The 22769-nt window shown below is 41.2% G+C and overlaps 3 protein-coding genes across 5 annotated transcripts; 2 read left to right on the forward strand and 1 right to left on the reverse strand.

Moving 5' to 3' along the window:
- The first annotated feature begins 27 nt into the window (after positions 1-27).
- LOC106601351 (glutaryl-CoA dehydrogenase, mitochondrial) lies at positions 28-11682 on the forward strand. 3 transcript variants are annotated; one of them, XM_014193504.3, is made up of 13 exons: positions 28-170; positions 1841-1933; positions 2538-2657; positions 2786-2821; positions 2996-3136; positions 3317-3379; positions 7232-7402; positions 7509-7638; positions 8985-9201; positions 9318-9421; positions 9564-9689; positions 9852-10012; positions 10253-11682. In XM_014193504.3, the coding sequence occupies exons 3-13, from the start codon at positions 2555-2557 to the stop codon at positions 10324-10326; spliced, it is 1326 nt and encodes a 441-aa protein (XP_014048979.1). In that variant the 5' UTR covers positions 28-170; positions 1841-1933; positions 2538-2554; the 3' UTR covers positions 10327-11682. The 3 variants fall into 3 exon arrangements, with proteins under 3 accessions (XP_014048979.1, XP_014048981.1, XP_082827569.1); XM_014193506.3 differs by having other exon boundaries at positions 30-170; positions 1841-1984; XM_082971443.1 differs by lacking the exon at positions 28-170 and having other exon boundaries at positions 1824-1933.
- LOC106601352 (synaptonemal complex central element protein 2) lies at positions 11002-13842 on the reverse strand. The gene is made up of 5 exons (XM_014193507.3): positions 13748-13842; positions 13359-13433; positions 13103-13191; positions 12813-13029; positions 11002-12669 (listed from the first exon to the last, which is right to left on the reverse strand). Exons 2-5 carry the CDS (start codon positions 13428-13430, stop codon positions 12475-12477), a joined length of 573 nt encoding a protein of 190 aa, XP_014048982.1. The 5' UTR covers positions 13431-13433; positions 13748-13842; the 3' UTR covers positions 11002-12474.
- A 7572-nt stretch (positions 13843-21414) lies between these two features.
- LOC145872791 (uncharacterized) lies at positions 21415-22429 on the forward strand. The gene is made up of 2 exons (XM_082971444.1): positions 21415-21800; positions 22036-22429. Exons 1-2 carry the CDS (start codon positions 21554-21556, stop codon positions 22335-22337), a joined length of 549 nt encoding a protein of 182 aa, XP_082827570.1. The 5' UTR covers positions 21415-21553; the 3' UTR covers positions 22338-22429.
- Positions 22430-22769: the final 340 nt, after the last annotated feature.

Here is a 22769-nt window from a genome sequence, read left to right on the forward strand (position 1 = left end):
AGTATAGCCATCTATTTATCTTCATATGTTGAGCAAAGGGACATGTTTTTATACAGTATGATACAGTGTGTCAAGAAGAGAAGCTGCAAGATTACCTAAAATACTAAATAATCTATGTCAGGACTGGAGTGGAAGAACCGCTGTGAAAAGGGACTAGGAGTACGATACAGGTTAAACCTACTTTCTCAGTCATTTGTTTTCTAATATATCAGATTAATTGAGCTACACAATAAACATGTAAGAACTGTGTTGGACGTGCAGTCAAGTTAAAATAGTATTTCCAAAAGAAAGAAGAATGCTGGAATTGGTGCCTATCTATCCAACTCAGATGACTGGCAAACAATTACATTTTCATTACACTGGAAGGCATCATATTGGCACCATATCAACGTGGCTATTGTTCAAAATGTGTGACTGTCCTGGTAAAAAAAGTTTGATAATTCATCATAACACCCGGTGACTATACACCATGTCAGTTTGTTTCTGTCTCAGCATGGCTGGTACCTTGAAGGTCTTACCTAAATGGGCATCTCACTGCAGGATTCCTTAGGGCCTTTCAACAGCACACTGCTTCTGCCAAGTGTCACACAGGATTGAAGTGCTTTTTCCCCAATTATTAATATATTTAATTCTCATTTAGTTATTGACCTTTTTCTAAATGTGGGATGGGGAGTTGCATGTCTGGAATCAACATCTCTTTGCAGATTTAGTTAACAACAATCAGAAACAAACCTTCAATGAGCTTTGTAGAGTATTATAGCTCTATTATATTCTATCATATTAGTGCATGTTACATTGAGCTCATTACACAAATGCCAATGTGCTGCACTCTACTGGTAAAGTCAGGGCCCAACATCTTAGAATAATATGAAAATGATCCTCCTTTTATGATCCAGAGAGAAGGGCAAAGTCATGAAAGTGGTTGCGAAAGTAATCAGACTCTAGTGACTCAATGTTTAATTGTTATCTACAGGAAAAACATTCCAAGTCATAGTCAAGTTAATGTATGGAATGATAAATTACAATCGTTTTTATCAGCTTGACAGGTCAATATGCAGTGATGTAAAGTACTTTAAAGTACTAATTAAGTAGTATCTGTACTTTACGTTACTATTTATATTTTTGACTACTTTTACTTTTACTTTACATTCCTAAAGAATATAATGTACTTTTTAATCCATACATAGGGCGGCGCACAATTGGCCCAGCGTCGTCCGGGTTTGGCCGGTGTAGGCCGTCATTGTAAATAAGAATTTGTTCTTAACTGGCTTGCCTAGTTAAATAAAGGTTAAATAAAAAAAATTAAAAATACATAAGTATATTTAAAACCAAATATTTGTAGACTTTTACTCAAGTTGTATTTTACTAGGTGACTCTCCCTTTTACTTCAGTCATTTTCTATTAAGGTATCTTTACTTTTACTCAAGTATGACAATTGGGTACGTTTCCACCACTACGTTCTGAAAATAGTTCTGAACATGAATGTGGTCAATGCATGAACAGAACCCTCTCATTGCCACGCCTTGAATCTGCACGCCCCCGCCAATAAACCAATCAGAGCTTAGTCAAAAACTACGCAACAGCATGGAGAGACACTAGAAAGCAGTAATAGGGAGTGGTGAAAAGAGAAGAAAAACAACGAACAATGCTTTTGCACAAAAAAAAACATATATTTGTTTTTATAGTAATATACTTCCCACTATCATTTACATTTGGTTCCAGACATACATACATAGCTCTGATTAACATGTTCTTTTATCATACTAAATGTGGATCAACGTCAATTTGCCACACTCAAAATGGCGACAGAACCTAACCATTCCTGACCTACGTTACGCAGGTGCCTGTGTTAAAGTTTGTCCTCCTCTACCTTGTCAATTTGGAAAGGACTACGGAGGCCTGGGTCAAGGATCTCCAGCACTGTCAATTACAGGTCAGTCTATGTATTGAAGTTAGCCAACATATTTGGGACATTCATGAAACAGTAAGTTTGTGGTTAGGTCAAGTAAATAAACTCGATACTATGCTTTTACATCTTGATAACGTAAACTAACTAATAGTATTAGTTTATCTGCATGCAGTTTGCTAAATAGCTAGCTGTTTTAGCTATCACAACTAACATTTTAACCTCAACTAACGTGGCCGACACACACAGTTAGGTGTGTTAATAACTGCCAAGTTTCAGTTGCCTGCAGATCGACATTTATCTAGCTAGCTACTTTACGTTAGCTAGCTACTGTATAAATAGTTGGGATCGCTACCAGCTAGTGTTAATGTTGTGTAACAACTTGTCTGCCAACCACCATATCTCTTTTTCAACATTCTTGAAACTAATCACGACGTATTTGTCCTCAAACTATCCTATGCAGCTACATGAGTTCAATTTGCTAGTTGCGTTCTCCACCTGCTCTCAAATTACATGATTGTTAAAAGTTATAACCCATTATGTCTTTGAAATGACAACTATTTGAGTTTGTTGCATTGTTTTATGGATAATTTTCTTCTAAAACGTTTTTCTCCTTGTTTTTCTCTCATAGAAATCTAGCTACCCATCATGGCACTGAGAAGCGCTGTGTGCCGTCTGCTGGTCAACCCCCAGAGATGTGCCATCATTTCAGCGTCAAGATCTCAGGGATCAGCAGCGCCTGCACAAAAGGGTATAATATTACTTAATAATGACCTTGCCATCATGAGAACACAATGGTAGCAGTTTTACAAAGCCATTCTTACAATCATCATGCCTCTATTTGTCAGGGGAAGTACCCAATCTGTGTCCTTTCCACAGATGCAGAGAAAGCTAGTGAGAAGAAGGCTAAAGCACGTATGTCGATATCAACTCCTTTCAGATCAATCATATATATATATATATATATATATATATATATATATATATATATATATATATATATATATATATATTGCCCTTATATTATTTTTGGGGTCTGATGAATATTCAGTTGTGCTTCTCTGCAATCCTTCTCTACTGAACCACCAGCCAAGGTTCAGTTTAACTGGCGGGATGGCCTGGAGCTGGAGGGTCAGCTGACTGAGGAAGAGATCATGATCCGAGACTCATTCCGTGATTACTGTCAGGACAAACTCATGCCCCGCATTCTGATGGCCAACAGAAACGAAGGTGGGTCTGACTTTTGAGACACACCATCACCCATGCAGAGCCCATTGAGCTATTTATGCCAATAACCTCTGAAGGAACCCTTAAGGATCAGTTTTGCCCTTTAAGATGGAATGTCAATATTATGAATTTCGTCAGTTATGCAAACCATGTCAACATAACATGCTGCCTGTTTTGTCTTAGTGTTCCATCGAGACATTGTGTCAGAGATGGGGGAGCTGGGTGTCCTGGGCCCAACCATTAAAGGTGAGTCAATACCTTTGCGATCTGGAGGGTGGCCTTGCCGATATCATGGACAGTAATGGTTTGAGAACATTCCAAGATTTGAAATACAAACAAATTACCAGGTAAATCATTTTTTCTATATTTACAATTTAGATCAGCTATGCTGGCCTATGGACTCCCTTGGGAAACCCAACTACCGAACCATCCAATGATGGGATTTATAAATAAATTATCTGGGCTCTTGAACGGACTGATCTCCATTAGAGCTCGACCGATTAATCGGCATGGCCGATTTAATTAGGGCCGGTTTCAAGTTTTCATAACAATCGGTAATCTGTCTTTTTGGACGCCGATTACATTGCAATCATGAGGAAACTGTGTGGCAGGCTGACCACCTGTTACGCGAGTGCAGTGTCAAACGGACCTTGTGGCTGCAATGAGTTAAGTTGCTAGCTAGCATTAAACTGATCTTTTAAAAAAACAATCAATCTTCACATAATCACTAGTTAACTACACATGGTTGATATTACTAGGTTAACTAGCTTGTCATGCGTTGCATATAATCAATGTTAATTTATCATTGAATCACAGCCTAATTCAACTTCCCTAAACAGGTGATGATTTAACAAAAGCGCATTTGCGAAAAAAGCACATTCGTTGCACAACTGTACCTAACCATAAACATCAATGCCTTTCTTAAAATAAATACACAGAAGTATATTTTTTTAAACCTGCATATTTAGTTGAAATAAATGCATGTTAGCAGGCAATATTAACTAGAGAAATTGTGTCACTTCTCTTGCGTTCATTGCAAGCAGAGTCAGGGTATATGCAACAGTTTGGGCCACCTGGCTCGTTGCAAACTGTTTCTTCCTAACAAAGACCGTAATTAATTTGCCAGAATTTTACATAATTATGACATAACATTGAAGGTTGTGCAATGTAACAGCAATATTTAGACTTGGGGTTGCCACCAGTTCAGCAAAATACGGAATGGTTCTGAAAGAATAAATGTTCTGTTTTTGAAATTATAGTTCCCAGATTTGACCATATTAATGACCAAAGGCTCGTATTTCTGTGTTTATTATAATTAAGTCTATGATTTGATAGAGCAGTCTGACTGAGTGGTGGTAGGCAGCAGCAGGCTCGTAAGCATTCATTCAAACAGCACTTTACTGCGTTCGCGAGCAGCTCTTAGCAATGCTTGAAACACAGCGCTGTTTATGACTTCAAGCCTATCAACTCCCAGGATTAGGCTGGCAATACTAAAGTGCCTATAAGAACATCCAATAGTCAAAAAGGTATATGAAATACAAATGGTATAGAGAGAAATAGTTGACGCGTCATAATTCCTATAATGACTACAACCTTAAACTTAACTGGGAATATTGAAGAACTGGGAATATTGAACCACCAGCTTTCATATTTTCTGAGCAAGGAACTTAAGTGTTGAGGATCAGCGGGGTGGAGATGTTACCTACCCCCAGGTGGTGAGGGCCAGTAACAACATCTCCACCCCGCTGATCCTCAACACTGGGGCCCCACAAGGGTGCGTTCTCAGCTCTCTCCTGTACTCCCTGTTCACCCATGACTGCGTGGCCATGTACGTCTCCAACTCAATCAAGTTTGCAGACGACACTACAGTGGTAGGCTTGATTACCAACAACGACGAGACGGCCTACAGGGAGGAGGTGAGGGCCCTCGGAGTGTGGTGTCAGGAAAATAACCTCACATTCAATGTCAACAAAACAAAGGAGATGATCGTGGACTTCAGGAAACAGCAGAGGGAGCACCCCCCTATCCACATCAACGGGACAGTAGTGCAGGTGTAACGTTTTAAGTTCCTCGGCGTACACATCACGGACAAACTGAAATGGTCCACTCACACAGACAGCGTGGTGAAGGCGCAGCAGCGCCTCTTCAACCTCAGGAGGCTGAAGAAATTTGGCTTGTCACCAAAAACACTCACAAACTTTTACAGATGCACAATCGAGAGCATCCTGTCGGGCTGTATCACTGCCTGGTACGGCAACTGCTCCACCCACAACTGTAAGGCTCTCCAGAGGGTAGTGAGGTCTGCACAATGCATCACCGGGGGCAAACTACCTGCCCTCCAGGACACCTACACCACCCGACGTCACAGGAAGGCCAAAAAGATCATCAAGGACAACAACCACCCGAGCCACTGCCTGTTCACCCCGCTATCATCCAGAAGGCGAGGTCAGTACAGGTGCATCAAAGCGGGGACTGAGAGACTGAAAAACAGCTATCTCAAGGCCATCAGACTGTTAAACAGCCATCACTAACATTGAGTGGCTGCTGCCAACATACGGACTCATCTCTAGCCTCTTTTAATAATGAAAAAATGTATCACTAGCCACTTTAAACAATGCGACTTTATATAATGTTTACATACCCAACATTACTCATCTCATATGTATATACTATACTCTATACCATCTACTGCATCTTGCCTATGCTGTTCGGCCATCGCTCATTCATATATTTTTATGTACATATTCTTATTCATTCCTTTACACTTGTGTGTATAAGGTAGTTGTTGTGAAATTGTTAGATTACTTGTTAGATATTACTGCATGATCGGAACTAGAAGCACAAGCATTTCACTACACTCGCATTAACATCTGCTAACCATGTGTATGTGACAAATAAATTTGATTTGAAACGTTAGCTTTTTTACATGGCATATATTGCACTTTTACATTCTTCTCTAACACTGTTTTTGCATTATTTAAACCAAATTGAACATGTTTCATTATTTAAAATAAAAGGGTTCATTGTTCATTCAGTATTGTTATAATTGCCATTATTGCAAATATATCATCCGATTTAATCAGTATCGGCTTTTTTTGGTCCTCCAATAATCGGTATCGGCGTTGAAAAATCATAATCGGTCGACCTGTAATCTCTATAATATATTAACAAAAAAACAAAGCTCATTCTGAGCTAGCTATTAAAATGTTTGGTTCACAGATCTTGTTGAATCTGAACAACCCTTTAACTGGAACAGAATATGGAAAAATAAGTCATCCTGTAATCCAAGCCATCAATTTATACATTTTAAGTTTGTTCAGACTGTATTTAACACCAACAAAATGTTTTATGATGAAATTGGCCCCAACTCCATATGCTGGGGGAGTGCCCTGCAGTTAAATGCTTCTGGGGCAAAGGTACAAGTGCGATGTGCATGAATGTAAATATTTAATGTTTGGCATATATTATGTTCCCTAATGATGATCGCTCCCTGACTCTCTCAATCAATCAGAGATGATTGCCATCTAAGAGCCAGCAATCACCTCACTCTCTCCAAGTTCGCCAGTGGATACAGTTACTGTTAGAAGTTATAATTATCGACAGCGAGAATGAATGGTGCTACTCAAGGAACAATTGAGGCTTGGACAAATATACTTGACTCTGTAAACTGGTGAGCGGGATGGGAATGGGTGGGAAACATGGTTGGCTGTTTTTTTTTTATCACTTAAACTCTATTTCTTACAGTTTTCTTATTTTAATTTGAGTGACAGCCTACTGGTACATGTTTTATAAACTTAGAATTTGAAATGGTTAATGTACCTGTAAGCCCCCCGGGGGGTTATATCATTCTCTGTAAGCATTCAAAGAGGGATTTTGTTTTCTGTGAAATGAACTTTGGTCATTTTGATCACAAAATGTTAAAGGCTATTTGTTTTTCAGAATCAACTATATGTGTCATGCCAGACGCATTGAAATATAGATAATGTAAATTAGATAATTGATTGTAGATTCACTTAATTCCCTTTTAATGTAGGCCTACTGCTTGTTTTGGAGGTTATTGCTTATGATGTGACCTCTCTCCCTCCACACTTTGACCAGGCTATGGCTGTGCTGGGACGAGCTATGTGGCCTACGGTTTGATCGCGAGGGAAGTGGAGAGGGTGGACAGCAGCTACCGCTCTGTCATGAGTGTGCAGTCCTCCTTGGTCATGCACCCTATCTATGCGTACGGGACCGAAGAGCAGAAGGAGAAGTGGCTGCCCAGGCTGGGTAAGGAGGAGGGGACATCCACATCCCTTAAGCCTCATCTTAAATGATGCACAATCCTGTTTGTATCTGGGTGTATTTGTCCTGTAATGTGTCCTCTACCTCCCAGCTCGTGGAGAGATCCTGGGCTGTTTTGGGTTGACTGAGCCCAACCACGGCAGTGACCCCGGTGGCATGGAGACCCGGGCTAAGTTCAACCCCTCCAGCCGCACCTTCACTCTCACTGGCTCCAAGACCTGGTGAGTAGGACTGGGAGACAGTACTTCACTACATAGTAGTGCTAGGGGAAAAAATCAATACAGTTACATGTCGCAATATTATTTTTGACGATAATATATATCTATCTATCTATATATTTAATCTTATTTTCTCCACCGTTCTCCATCTTATTTTTAAATAGTAAGCAAACATGTCTTCAGCACTTTTATTACCTGACTGATCAAAATGAATTCTCTCATGCTTTCTCTTCTCTCTGCAGCAGACATATAGTGAGCAATATGTTTGGAACATAACATTGCAATAAAATCGCAGTATTGAATCACAATACATGAGATTTGCAATACATATAGTATCGTCACCTAAGTATCGTGATAATAGCGTAGTGGGAGGTCCCTTGCAATTCCCAGCCCTACTACATAGTGACGGAAACAGTTCATCACCCCATGAGCATGAGGACTTCAGGACTGACTGGACAGAGATGTGTGTAGCTGGATAGCAGGCATTAGGAGAACCTTGATGTTTAGATGTGATGTACTCACTGTTTTGTGATGTACTCAGTGCAAAGAACTTTGGAATTGCTTCCTATAAATAGCCAATCGATCATATAACAGAACAAACACCTACAGACCACAAACATTGATGAAAGCTTCCTTTGTCTCAACACCTTGGAATGCATTCCTCTACTGATTGAAAAGGCTATCTATTCATGAAGCATCAAGAATAGGCTACTTCCAAAAATTCTGAAGAATAGGAATATGTGCTTTCTATTATAAAGATTGTCATTAGAGTTTTTGTATTCATTACAGATTTTTTTTTTTTTAATTTCAAATAATAAACCCAAGATCAAGTTGTTTGGCTCTTATCTAAATTGTAAACAACATTTCACTCTGTATACTAGTCCACAGGGTGGTGCTGTTCACAAATATATTAATGCTAGGTGCATGAATATTAGGTTCCCCCTCAGTTCCTCTTTACTCAGGTTTCAGTGTGTTATGATTCTGAACTGAGAGACGTCAGCAGTGACTGAACTGGACTTTGTGGTTGTATACTTAACCATTGAGTGCATTGGCCCTCACATTGTGTAAACTTAACACTGAATAAATACATGTAAATTGGTAACCTGGGCCTGTAGTTCATGTTTTAGATATTTGATGTAACGTTGTTTCCTCTGGGGAAATGCAGCTTCAACAACTTCAACCAAATGCTTAGTTTGACATTGAGTACATGGTTCTGTTCAATTCTACCATCACGTCTTGCAAAACTGTCCTCATATAACCCTAGAAACCAGGCTCACTCTGTAGCAAACTGATAAAATAGCTCCTCCCTAAATTACAATGCCTTCCCTCATCTCCTTCACCTTCGTCAGGATCACCAACTCCCCTGTGGCGGACATTGCTGTGGTCTGGGCCAAGTGTGACGATGGGAAGGTGTGTGGCTTCATCCTGGAGCGCGGTATGAAGGGCTTCACCACACCGAAGATCGAGGGCAAGTTCTCCCTTAGGGCGTCTGCCACTGGCATGATCATCATGGACGAGGTGGAGGTTCCTGAGGAGAACCTGCTGCCCAAAGTCTCTGGCCTGGGGGTGAGTAGAGGCCAGGATACCACTCTCAGGTACTGACTTTTATGTGGATGGCCAGACTTTCTTATGTTGTTTAATCTTGTTGGTATAAATGTTTTGTCTGTTCTCTTTGGCTCTAGGGTCCCTTTGGCTGCCTGAACAATGCCCGGTATGGCATCGCCTGGGGTTCACTAGGTGCTGCAGAGTTCTGCTTCCACGCGGCTCGTCAGTACACACTAGACAGGTGAGGATTCTGCGGCTACTATTGGTATGAGATGTTGTTTTGGATGACCAGGACCGAGCAAAAGTCTGTAGCTCTTGAATCTTATTTTGTTTTCTCAGTGAACTTAAGATGTTCTGCTACTCATGATATTTATTAATCTCAGAATCCAGTTTGGAGTACCCCTGGCCAGAAACCAGCTGATGCAGAAAAAGATGGCTGACATGTTGACAGAAATCACCATTGGTCTGCAGGCCTGTCTACAGCTGGGGAGACTCATCGACGCCAAAAAGTAAGAGGGAACTGGAAATGATGTGACATAATCGTCTTGTAGTGTGACACCACATTTTAACAATTAACTACACATCATAGGGGAAGTACAATTTCTGGTTGTTTCAGAGTGAATAGAACCTGAGGAGGAGACTTATCTCATATGTCTTCTCTCCTCCCTCAGGGCAGCCCCTGAGATGATCTCTATGCTAAAGAGGAACAGCTGTGGGAAGTCCCTGGACATCGCCCGGCAGGCCAGAGACATGCTGGGAGGAAACGGCATCTCTGACGAGTACCACATCATCCGCCATGTTATGAACCTGGAAGCCGTCAACACATACGAAGGTGAGGAGAAAGAAGGCCATAACCAGGTCTAAGAGGATATGGATGTGTCATTGCTATGGATGTGGAAGCAAAACTTTTTTTAATGGTATATTTCCTCACCAGTAGAGGTCAGTAATATGTCATTTATGATATTTTCAAAGGAGGGAAAAAAAACTGTCTCCTTATATATTTGCTCAACTTCAGCATCAGCACTGTTTAAGTGTTCCACATGGTTCCTTATATTGTTTTCTTTGTCTTCAGGTACCCATGACATCCATGCCCTGATTCTGGGCAAAGCCATCACTGGACTGCAGTCTTTCACTGTTAATAACTAACTGCCTGCTGCTAGTGCTCAAACAGACCACTAACAGAAACCTCAAGTCAATCTGTTCCTTAAACGAAGGACAAGTAGTTATACACCGCTTTGATGGCTTGTCTTCTACAGTAACACCAATGCTAATGTTTCCTCTCTCTTGAGTTTGTAGAATATGGGCTGGTTTTCTGGACACAGATTAAGCTTAGTCCTGGACTAAAAAGCATGGTCAATGGAGAATCTCGATTGAAATAGCTTTTTAGACCAGGACTAGGCTTAGTCTTTGTCCGGGAAACCAGTCCTAAATCTTTATTTTATGAGAAAGACCAGGTTGGGTTTTAAAGGCAAGTCTATCGTCGATTTCCTGGACAATTCATGAGTGTAATTATTTCAACTTGAAAAACAAAGCTATTTTTCTACTCTGTCATAAAATCCTAGTACTTACTGGTTTGTTTGGACAATTTCTGTCTACAATGTGTTTGAAATAGTTTACTATACGGTGGAAGTTAAAATGGTTCCGAATGAATCACTCGTTTCCTCACAACATTTGTAGTGAAATGGTTGTTGGACAAACATTTTAAAATGAGGTCACGATCCATACGCATGTCCTGAGTTTTTAGAACTGTGATGGTACTAATGACCAGTTATTGGTAATTGAGTGCCAAATAATTGATACTGCATTTACTGTTAGAGTTGAAAAAAAAAAAAGTTAAATCAATTGAAGTTAAATTAAGTAAATAAATCAAAGCAGGTTAAATAATCATGCCATTGCTTTTTTTTGTAATTGAATAGTTGTATTTGTGACTTACCATTTAGGCAGATCTGAGATTTGTATTTGGGGGTACAGGACAATGAATGCTGTTTGCACTTTATTAAGTTTGCCCTCCTCAGAACTCAACCAGGTGTAAATGTTATGCATGGTTTGAATTGCAATGTCAAAGGTTAATTCAAGCTTTTCACAAATAACTCTTATTGCAGTCCTTTCATGGTTGGTGCAATTTCCTTTTGCTGGCAAATTAATAGTGTTGTAGTAATGCTCACTATCTAATGCTAAATTAGTCTCTTGTTTATAAATGTAATTGTCATCAACAGGTGGTCCATTTAATCCAGGGTGGTTGGGGGATTTTTGGATTACTTATCCATCATTTCATGGTAGTGTTTTGAATGTTCCTATTTGAAGTAACATGGAGTGTTTTATAAAGTGAATCAAAAAAGATGGGGGGGATTCCATGAAGTGTATTTTGATATAGAAATTGTGCACCACTATTGAATTTTAAAAGCCTGTTACATTAAATGAAGTGCCCTTTAATATAGACCACATGGAGTATTCAATAAATCAGATTTCTATTATGAATAAAGACTTGCTAAATTGCCTACATTTTGTATGTTGACATGCCCCTCTGTGCACTCTGACTTCTGGAAGATTTTAATGCACTTAACCTCAAGTTTTCACCATCGTTGTGAAGCTGTTATTTTGTTGCTTTGACAAGGTCAATCGCAAATATTTATTTTATGTGATTAATTTATATCTGTACGTCATTTTAAGGTCAACACTTATGTGAACTGAACTCGTTTTATAGGGTTAGGGTTCTACTCTTTTTGGCCATTTTTCTAGTGTTTTGTGATGGAAAATTGAGTGGGTCGAGAATAACACGTCAACCCAGTTACCCATGGATAGATAAGCTAGAGATGTTTTAACAATTTAATTTGTTGGGTGAAGCTTGCATTCAATTGCCACTCTGTTGCACACAAGCTTCCATTCCCCCGTCACAAGGGATTTTATGGCTGCTTTAAAAAGTCATCAAACCTGTTACTTTATTTGGCACTTAATATGCACTTACTATAGTAATTATTTTTTTTTTACGTCTTTTGATAAAACTTTTTATGAAGTTCTCTGCTCTTTATGACAGCATGTTAAATGTATATTCTGGCTCAGTAAATCTGCTCTATAATGCTATTTGGTCATAGGTATGAACAAAAATATCCACACTAGTTATGTAATAAATCATTTTATAAACAAATGCTTCTTCCAACACCTCAGTTTACAACCACTGTTTTATGTTCTATTTGACATATACCACAGTCAAACAAACAAGGCATTGCTTTAATTATTCCAGACCTCCCAGAAATCAGTTAAGGCAGTTAAAATAAATTAATGGCTGAGTAGATGTCAGTTCTCAGCTGTCTGCTGCAGGCTGTTGTTGATGGCTGATAAGGTCTGACTGGCTCCCTGTAGCTCCATACTGAGCTGACTACTCCTCTCCAGTACCTCAGACAGCTCCTGCAGATTGGCCTCCATCCCACGGCCATGCTCCTCATAGCTGCTGAACATCTGCTCCTTCACCTGCTGGCACACCTCACTCACCTGGGGAGGAACCCTCACGCGCACTAGTCACAGTCACTCTCCTTCACATTTACATTAGGCTAGACTCGTAATCTCAATGCATTCTTTTTAACTACAAAAAAATGTGACCATGTGCTTTTCACTCAACAGTAGGACAGTGATACCTTATTCATTAACTTGTTCTCGAAGGTGGTCATGATTTCCTGGTCCATGGCTCGGCTCTGGTTGATTCGCTCTATCAGATCCTGGGCCTTCTTCCCTATCTCCTCTATCGTTGAACTGAGAACAGTCGTACTCTCCTCACCTGGGAGCTCGCTGGAAGTACTGTTGTGTACGTCACGTCTATTGGAGATGTTTGAAATGTCGATGCCGGAGTCCTCACTTCCATTAAAAAAAAAAACGTTAAATACTTAACAGAACACATAATAATACTTTAAACCCAGTAACTCCATACCTTTGCTGTCCATGGCTTTCGTCCAGTGTCACAAACGAAAATGTCTCATCAGGGATGTCCTGGTCTGGCCCATGTCCTTGTTCAGGGTCCTAAGGATACAGGGAGAAATGTCAATCAAACCATAACATTTTCTGATCCCTCTAAAATACATTGACAACGTGTACAGTTGTCAAACATAAGTAGCAAAGGATTCAAAGGTGCAAGATCTCAGTCATTCAGAGTTGAGCTGGACAGTCTCATATTTTCCTTCATTTACCGTGGGTGATGAGGGATGATGATGACAAGACTGAAAGGTAGGTGCTGGCTTTCCAAAGAAGAGCTGGGACATTTTCTATGAGCAAAATGTTGCATAGGAAAAATAAATGCAACCGGTATGGAAGTTTGATAATTCTGTAACAACTCAGCCAAACCACTTTCTCTAACCTTCTCTGACTCAACTACTTTAACGTTACATTGGGCTATGCTGGCCAGCTAGCCTAGCTAGGCATAAAGCTAACCCCTCAGACTGATCTGATCATGACAAAACCAAATAGGTATCCAGTCTCGAGTTTTGTCAAGGGTAAATCATGTGGTGGTAACAAAAATATTAAGAACATTTAGCGAAACTCCATTGGAAACAACAAAATACTGTTGCTGGCTACTTACCAAAAAATATATATTATTCAGTTGCACTGTGTCATAAAAGTTTTCGTCAGAACTGTCTGGCCACCTCGAAAATTGCGCGCGAAAAACGGGTTCTGGAGGACACGTGCTGTGAACTAGTTAGTTGTTCAACTAGTGTCAACGTAGACTCGGAACAATACTGTATCATGCACCGACACGCATTCTGAATGATTCAAATCAAATTCAAAATCAAATTTATTTTTATATAGCCCTTCGTACATCAGCTGATATTCTCAAAGTGCTGTACAGAAACCCAGCCTAAAACCCCAAACAGCAAGCAAAGCATGTGAAAGAAGCACGGTGGCTAGGAAAAACTCCCTAGGAAAAACTCCCTAGAAAGGCCAAAAACCTAGGAAGAAACCTAGAGAGGAACCAGGCTATGAGGGGTGGCCAGTCCTCTTCTGGCTGTGCAGGGTGGATATTAAAACAGAACATGGTCAAAATGTTAAAATGTTAAAATGTTCATAAATGACCAGCATGGTCAAATAATAATAATCATAGTAGTTGTCGAGGGTGCAACAAGCACGTCCGGTGAACAGGTCAGGGTTCCATAGCCGCAGGCAGAACAGTTGAAACTGGAGCAGCAGCACGGCCAGGTGGACTGGGGACAGCAAGGAGTCATCATACCAGGTAGTCCTGAGGCATGGTCCTAGGGCTCAGGTCCTCCGAGAGAAAGACAGAAAGAGAGAAAGAGAGAATTAGAGAGAGCATATTTAAATACACACAGGACACCGGATAAGACAAGAGAAATACTCCAGATGTAACAGACTGACCCTAGCCCCCCGACACATAAACTACTGCAGCATAAATACTGGAGGCTGAGACAGGAGGGATCAGAAGACACTGTGGCCCCATCCGATGATACCCCCGGACAGGGCCAAACAGGCAGGATATAACCCCACCCACTTTGCCAAAGCACAGCCCCCACACCACTAGAGGGATGTCTCCAACCACCAACTTACCGTCCTAAGACAAGGCCGAGTATAGCCCACAACGATCTCCGCCATGGCACAACCCAAGGGGGGGGGGGGGCGCCAACCCAGACAGGAAGACCACGTCAGTGACTCAACCCACTCAAGTGACGCACCCCTCCCATGGACGGCATGGAAGAACACCAGTAGGCCAGTGACTCAGCCTCTGTAAAAGGGTTAGAGGCAGAGAATCCCAGTGGAAAGAGGGGAACCGGCAAGGCAGAGACAGCAAGGGCGGTTCGTTGCTCCAGCCTTTCCGTTCACCTTCACACTCCTGGGCCAGACTATACTTAATCATAGGACCTACTGAAGAGATAAGTCTTCAGTAAAGACTTAAAGGTTGAGACTGAGTCTGCGTCTCTCACATTGGTAGGCAGACCATTCCATAAAAATGGAGCTCTATAGGAGAAAGCCCTACCTCCAGCCGTTTGCTTAGAAATTCTAGGGACAATTAGGAGGCCTGCGTCTTGTGACCGTAGCGTACGTGTAGGTATGTACGGCAGGACCAAATCGGAAAGATAGGTAGGAGCAAGCCCATGTAATGCTTTGTAGGTTAGCAGTAAAACCTTGAAATCAGCCCTTGCCTTAACAGGAAGCCAGTGTAGGGAGGCTAACACTGGAGTAATATGATCAAATTTTTTGGTTCTAGTCAGGATTCTAGCAGCCGTATTTAGCACTAACTGAAGTTTATTTAGTGCTTTATCCGGGTAGCCGGAAAGTAGAGCATTGCAGTAGTCCAGCCTAGAAGTAACAAAAGCATGGATTAATTTTTCTGCGTCATTTTTGGACAGAAAATTTCTGATTTTTGCAATGTTACGTAGATGGAAAAAAGCTGTCCTTGAAACAGTCTTGATATGTTCTTCAAAAGAGAGATCAGGGTCCAGAGTAACGCCGAGGTCCTTCACAGTTTTATTTGAGACGACTGTACAACCATCCAGATTAATTGTCAGATTCAACAGAAGATCTCTTTGTTTCTTGGGACCTAGAACAAGCATCTCTGTTTTGTCCGAGTTTAAAAGTAGAAAGTTTGCAGCCATCCACTTCTTTATGTCTGAAACACAGGCTTCTAGCGAGGGCAATTTTGGGGCTTCACCATGTTTCATTGAAATGTACAGCTGTGTGTCGTCTGCATAGCAGTGAAATTTAACATTATGTTTTCGAATGACATCCCCAAGAGGTAAAATATATAGTGAAAACAATAGTGGTCCTAAAACGGAACCTTGAGGAACACCGAAATTTACAATTGATTTGTCAGAGGACAAACCATTCACAGAGACAAACTGATATCTTTCCGACAGATAAGATCTAAACCAGGCCAGAACTTGTCCATGTAGACCAATTTGGGTTTCCAATCTCTCCAAAAGAATGTGGTGATCGATGGTATCAAAAGCGGCACTAAGATCTAGGAGCACGAGGACAGATGCAGAGCCTCGGTCTGACGTCATTAAAAGGTCATTTACCACCTTCACAAGTGCAGTCTCAGTGCTATGATGGGGTCTAAAACCAGACTGAAGCGTTTCGTATACATTGTTTGTCTTCAGGAAGGCAGTCAGTTGCTGTGCAACAGCTTTTTCTAAAATTTTGGAGAGGAATGGAAGATTCGATATAGGCCGATAGTTTTTTATAATTTCTGGATCAAGATTCGGCTTTTTCAAGAGAGGCTTTATTACTGCCACTTTTAGTGAGCTTGGTACACATCCGGTGGATAGAGAGCCGTTTATTATGTTCAACATAGGAGGGCCAAGCACAGGAAGCAGCTCTTTCAGTAGTTTAGTTGGAATAGGGTCCAGTATGCAGCTTGAGGGTTTGGAGGCCATGATTATTTTCATCATTGCGTCAAGAGATATAGTACTAAAACACTTTAGTATCTCCCTTGATCCTAGGTCCTGGCAGAGTTGTGCAGACTCAGGACAATGGAGCTTTGGAGGAATACCCAGATTTAAAGAGGATTGAAGGCATATTCTTTAAAATAATTATCAAAGAAACACATTTTATCAAACATATGACATATTCAAATGAAGTGTAAACTGTGAGGCTGGGGTCCGGTCAAGACAGTGGGAGAAAAACATTTACAGTCGAAGTCGGAAGTTTACATACTCCTTAGCCAAATACAATTAAACTCCGTTTTTCACAATTCCTGACATTTCATCCTAGTAAAAATTCCCTGTCTTAGGTCAGTTAGGATCAACACTTTATTTTAAGAATGTGAAATGTCAGAATAATAGTAGAGAGAATGATTTATTTCAGCTTGTATTTCTTTCATCACATTCCCAGTGGGTCAGAAGTTTACATACACTCAATTAGTATTTGGTAGCATTGCCTTTAAATTGTTTAACTTGGGTCAAATGTTTAGGGTAGCCTTCCACAAGCTTCCCACAATAAGTTGTGTGAATTGTGGCCCATTCCTCCTGACAGAGCTGGTGTAACAGTCAGGTTTGTTGGCCTCCTTGCTCACACACGCTTTTTCAGTTCTGCCCACATATTTTCTATGGGATTGAGGTCAGGGCTTTGTGATGGCCACTCCAATACCTTGACTTTGTTGTCCTTAAGCCATTTTGCCACAACTTTGGAAGTATGCTTGGGGTCATTGTTCATTTGGAAGACCCATTTGCGACCAAGCTTTAACTTCCTGGCTGATGTCTTGAGATGTTGCTTCAATATATCCACATCATTTTCCTCCCTCATGATGCCATTGTAGGATAGTTAAAAAGGTTATTCCATCAAACTTCAAATTATTAGAATAGTACACAACGCAGAACAGAACAACCAGGTTGAGGGTCAGTGGTCAAAGCCCGCAAACAGGAATATTCCAAGTTCAGACAGAAGTGGGGAGTCAGATCGATATGATCGCCAGGAACTTTACTTTTGGTGTCTATTTTTAATTGTTGCGCTACTGGTGCTGCCTGTTGATGTTAGGTAGGCAGCTACAGTAGCTGAATGATGTTAACATCTTCGCGTTGTGCTTCATTTAATGTATTTTATTTCATCTGGGTGCTTGCGTCACCTACTAACACCCTGGTACCACCCATAGCTCCCGTTCTCCTCAGTCCGAGAAAACACTGAGAGAGAAAGAACAACTTGTCAGATGGTGCATTGGAGACTGATGTGTTCCTGTCCTGTCTTTTCACAATACTATTGCAGATCAACATAAAAGCCAAAAAGACAGCCGTGGTGTCGCTCTTCATTTCTTGGTTCTCCTGTGGTTATGTACCACAGGAGAACCAAGAAATGAAGAGCGACACCATCTATTTTGTGAAGTGCACAAGTCCCTCCTGCAGCAAAGCACCCCCACAACATGATGCTGCCACCCCCGTGCTTCACAGTTGGGATGGTGTTCTTCCGCTTGCAAGCCTCCCCCTTTTTCCTCCAAACATAACGTTGGTCATTATGGCCAAACAGTTATTTTTTTGTTTCATCAGACCAGACGACATTTCTCCAAAAAGTAAGATCTTTGTCCCCTTGTGCAGTTGCAAACCGTAGTTTGGCTTTTTAATGGCGGTTTTGGAGCAGTGGCTTCTTTCTTGAAGAGCGGCCTTTCAGGTTATGTCAATATAGGACTCGTTTTACTGTGGATATAGATACTTTTGTACCTGTTTCCTCCAGCATCTTCATAAGGTCCTTTGCTGTTGTTCTGGGATTGATTTGCACTTTTCGCACCAAAGTACATTCATCTCTAGGAGACAGAACGCGTCTCCTTCCTGAGTGGTATGACAGCTGCGTGGTCCCATGGTGTTTATGCTTGCATACTATTGTTTGTACAGATGAATGTGGTACCTTCAGGGAAATTGGTCCCAAGGATGAACCAGACTGGTGGAGGTCTACCATTTTTTTTCTGAGGTCTTGGCTGATTTCTTTTGATTTTCCCATGATGTCAAGCAAAGAGGCACTGAGTTTGAAGGTAGGCCTTGAAATACATCCACAGGTACACCTCCAATTGACTCAAATTATGTCAATTAGCCTATCAGAAGCTGCTAAAGCCATGACATCATTTTCTGGAATTTTCCAAGCTGTTTAAAGACACAGTCAACTTAGTGTATGTAAACTTCTGACCCACTGGAATTATGATACAGTGAATTTTAAGTGAACTAATCTGTCTGTAAATAATTGTTGGAAAAATGTATTGTGTCATGCACAAAGTAGATGTCCTCACTGACTTGCCAAAACTATAGTTTGTTGACAAGAAATTTGTGGAGTGGTTGAAAAATGAGTTTTAATGACTATGACCTAAGTGTATGTAAACTTACAACTTCAACTGTAGATAGAGCACCAGAGACGAGGTATTTTCAGGATAAACTTTGTGTGATCAAACAAACTTTAAAGTACATCCATCTGAGCTCAGCCATTGTGGAAATGTTTTGATATCTGGGGATTAGGCCTACTGAGGTAATGCCTTGTGGGATTTAAACAGAAGTGATCAGCAAACTGAAAAAAGACAGAAAAAGAGAGGGGGAGACAGGAAGAAGTTAAAACAAAGTCAAACTAAGGGCTGAATTTCATGTAAGGCAGTTCCTAGGATAGACAAACACCTAGCATCAGAAGGGTGAACAGGAAGATGCAGAGGAGATGGTGTGACAGACAGAGGAAGATATAGGCTCAACAGAACTATCATGCTGCACATGTGCAGTAGCTTAATCTGCTTTGGTGACTTGGACGCAGTGTCTGGGTCAAACTGATAGATGAGCGGTGTTGTATTGCAAGAATTCCATAGCAAACACTGGAAAATTTGTCTTTGGCTGGGTCATCTACACAGTGATTTGTCCTGGCAGGGGCTCAGCGATAATTTAACCCATGCAGAGTCCTTTCAGTTCCATTCTGAGTAAAGCAGATTCAATCCGGACCTTGGAAGATCCGTGTTATAGCGCGCTTGACATTTAAAGGTAATTTCCAGTTGAGCCGAAATATGCAGCGTTTACCTTGAATGTAGTCTCTGCGAACACAGAAACATTTCCTTTCAAAGGTGCATAGCCGAAAGGATTGAAGGATTGATCGGATTGAATCTCGGCCTAACATCCTTTATATCCCAAAATACCATAGCCTACTAGGTGTGTCTGATGTGCATTCTCTTTCATTTATTTAGAGGCTTCCATGTGAAAGAAGTGATTCGCAAACTGGAATTCCACCCCCAACATCTCTCAAACATCTCTGCACAGATAGTCTACAGGCACGCAGAAAGGGGGGGCTATATCGGTCTGCTAATACATGACTAGTAAAGGCCCAGTGCACTACTTTTGTGAAAAATAACGAAAGCAGGTGGCATGTGCATTCACATACACAGACGTACATGAAGCATACACAATTTGAGAAGAGGTCCGCGTTCTGTTGCAATATGTAGATATATTGAACCAACAGAACAAAACGTTCTCAAAGTCCAGGAGATAATCTCTGGAGGTATTCCGGTGGCTCTAGCAGTTTAAAGCCCTTCAGGAAATGAGGGACATGGGGTGGGCAGATAAAGGCTTGTCTCATAAAGGGAATAAACCCTCTAATCTCTTCAGATTCTGCTTCTTTGCATGTCTACTGCTGCTTTGAAATGGGGAATTATGAAACAGATAAATCCCATACATGCCCAAGCCTGCTCTCTACATAAGGAAATAAAAGTCAGTCACTGAACATGAACCAATGTAGCTCCTATTTTGGTATAAATTATTTGTTTTAACACGTAGCCTAATAATAATGTATTTATTTGATAGGGACAGTCTATATTGACACATTGAGGCCATGAACTGTATGCTTATATCCAGTAAGGATTTGGCTCATGAGGATGAGTTTCAAAATCTGCTAACAATTAGCGCTGCTAGTGAAACTAGCAGTTAATCCAGTCTATGGTGGGAAAGCGTTGAAGGTCAAAGGGCAGGGCTCTGCCCTGAATTATTCCCAGTGGAGAAGTATATTCCCTCTAAAATAATCTAGTGGAGATGAACAACTACATGTTTCAAAGATGAAAGTAGGCTTATATTGAATATGAAGATGTCTACAATATTTCATAAACAACATGGATTAAACAAATTCGCCCACTACATGCGATGTGTCGATTAACTATCTCCTGGAAAGGTTGTAATTGGCATGAGGATCTTCACGCCATGCGTCCTTAGTACATTTAAGGAGACAACATTTCTTGGTAATGTAAATCCATCAACTATAGAATTAAGGGAACATTATCAACTACATCTAGCTGATACAGGTTGGCTGTTTAAGTGGAGGCGGGATAAAGTTTATCCCATGAGTGATGAACAGTGGGCGGTCTAGGAATACTACTTATTACTACAGCGTGAAAATTGGTTGGGTTCATTTCAGAACCAAGGACAGAGACCGAGGGATGACAAAGAAGCGCGTCAAAGGAAAACTCCAGGGGGACTGATTTATGAACATGGAAATTAATTTCAGATAGACATCCAAAAGTTTTTTCTCCCATTTTTTTTAAAATATAAACAAAGCCAGTTTCATCAAAACAGCAGTCGTCCAAAATCGTCCAAAATCAAGGTAAGCAGCTAACGCTTGTACTGTCAAAATGGTATTGAAATCGTTTGGAAGTAATATCTCCATAAATTAAAACTGTATTTGGAGGAGTTGTGTTCACCTCCAACTCCACTGAGATATTAACATATATACATGTTTCATGCTTTTCAATCCCCTTTAGGATCATTCGAACTGAGATATCAAAGAAGTTGAGACTTGAGTGTTGCACGGATACAAGAATCACCACCAATCAAGTCCTTGTCTTGGTGTTGGGGCTGGGAGGGGGGGGGGATTGCCTCATCTCCGGACATCAGCGCGTTTATCATCATTAGAGCTATATCGCTTAGGCTACTTTTCCATAATGAATGCCCTCAATTTCACCAGTTTTAATTTCAATGATGAGGCACATGCTTCCCCACTAGTCTACAAATTCGACGTTCAAGTCGGGACGGAAGACCCGCTGTACAAGGAGTATAAGCCGGCAGTCCGGGACCTCATTCCGTTGCCAAAGGCAGTAGTCTACCTGCTCATTGCAGCACTGGTAGTGGTAGGAGTCGCCTATGCTATAGTTGGACATCTGATCAAGGACCTGGCTCTTGATATAACAGGTATGAACTTAAAATGTTCGAAAATCAGGTGGAAATGTAACTAATCTATGTAGTTGTTCGGCTGATCCATCGCAATGTATAAGTGTACCAAATAACGTGTGTCGAATAGGCATAAGCCTAAACTTTCCTATGCAAAATGGCAACATGACTAGCTAACACAGAGATGATCAGGGGCACCAGTCCTGAAGCAAATGTACTTATCTCCAGTGTCTCCTCTGTTTACCCCTTTCATCAGAATGTCTTCTTGGCCCCACTGAGGAGGACCTAGAGAAGAACAGAAACCCGGAGTGCTTCATTGCCAGACACCCCCCCATAGTCCTGACCCACAATGCTTTCCACGTGTGGGACACAGATGATGTGGGCTTCCCCATGCCCCTGGATGAGAGCCCCCCGGGCAGCCCTTTGCTGTTTCCTGCAATACCCTACATCCCCTTCTTCCCCACCCATGGCACCGGCAACAACAACAGCCCTGCTTCCCTGGCCAGAGACAGCAGCCCCTGGCCTGGGCACTGTAACTCCCTCCCCAGCGAGATCTGAAAGGAGCCAGCATCAACTCCCTCCAGCCCTGTGGTCACCGGTTGATTCTGATTACACCAAGCACGTCACAGGACTCAACAGACCTACTTAAGGTTATTAACAAGACAACTACATGGGTTGAAATGTTAACACCACACAGCAACCAAAGCTTGACAAAGGAGAGTTTGAAGATCGTGCTGGTGCTATACAGTATCATCCTGTACTGACACTGAGATTTGTCTACTGCAGGGTTTCTTAATTAAACTATGGGTTGGGACCTTGAGTGGGCCCTGGGTATGTGAAAGGTGGGTTGCGAGTTATGAGAATACATCTACAATCACACACTATTTATTCTTAATTTGGGTCATTGGAGGACAATTTGGGTCATGGGAGGATGGTCAATTTCTCATTTGCGTCTCGAGCTGAAAAAGTTTAAGAACCCCTAGTCTACTG

This window comes from Salmo salar, chromosome 03 (assembly GCF_965601325.2).
Source record: "Salmo salar chromosome 03, fSalSal1, whole genome shotgun sequence".
NCBI classification, from domain to species: Eukaryota; Metazoa; Chordata; class Actinopteri; order Salmoniformes; family Salmonidae; genus Salmo; species Salmo salar.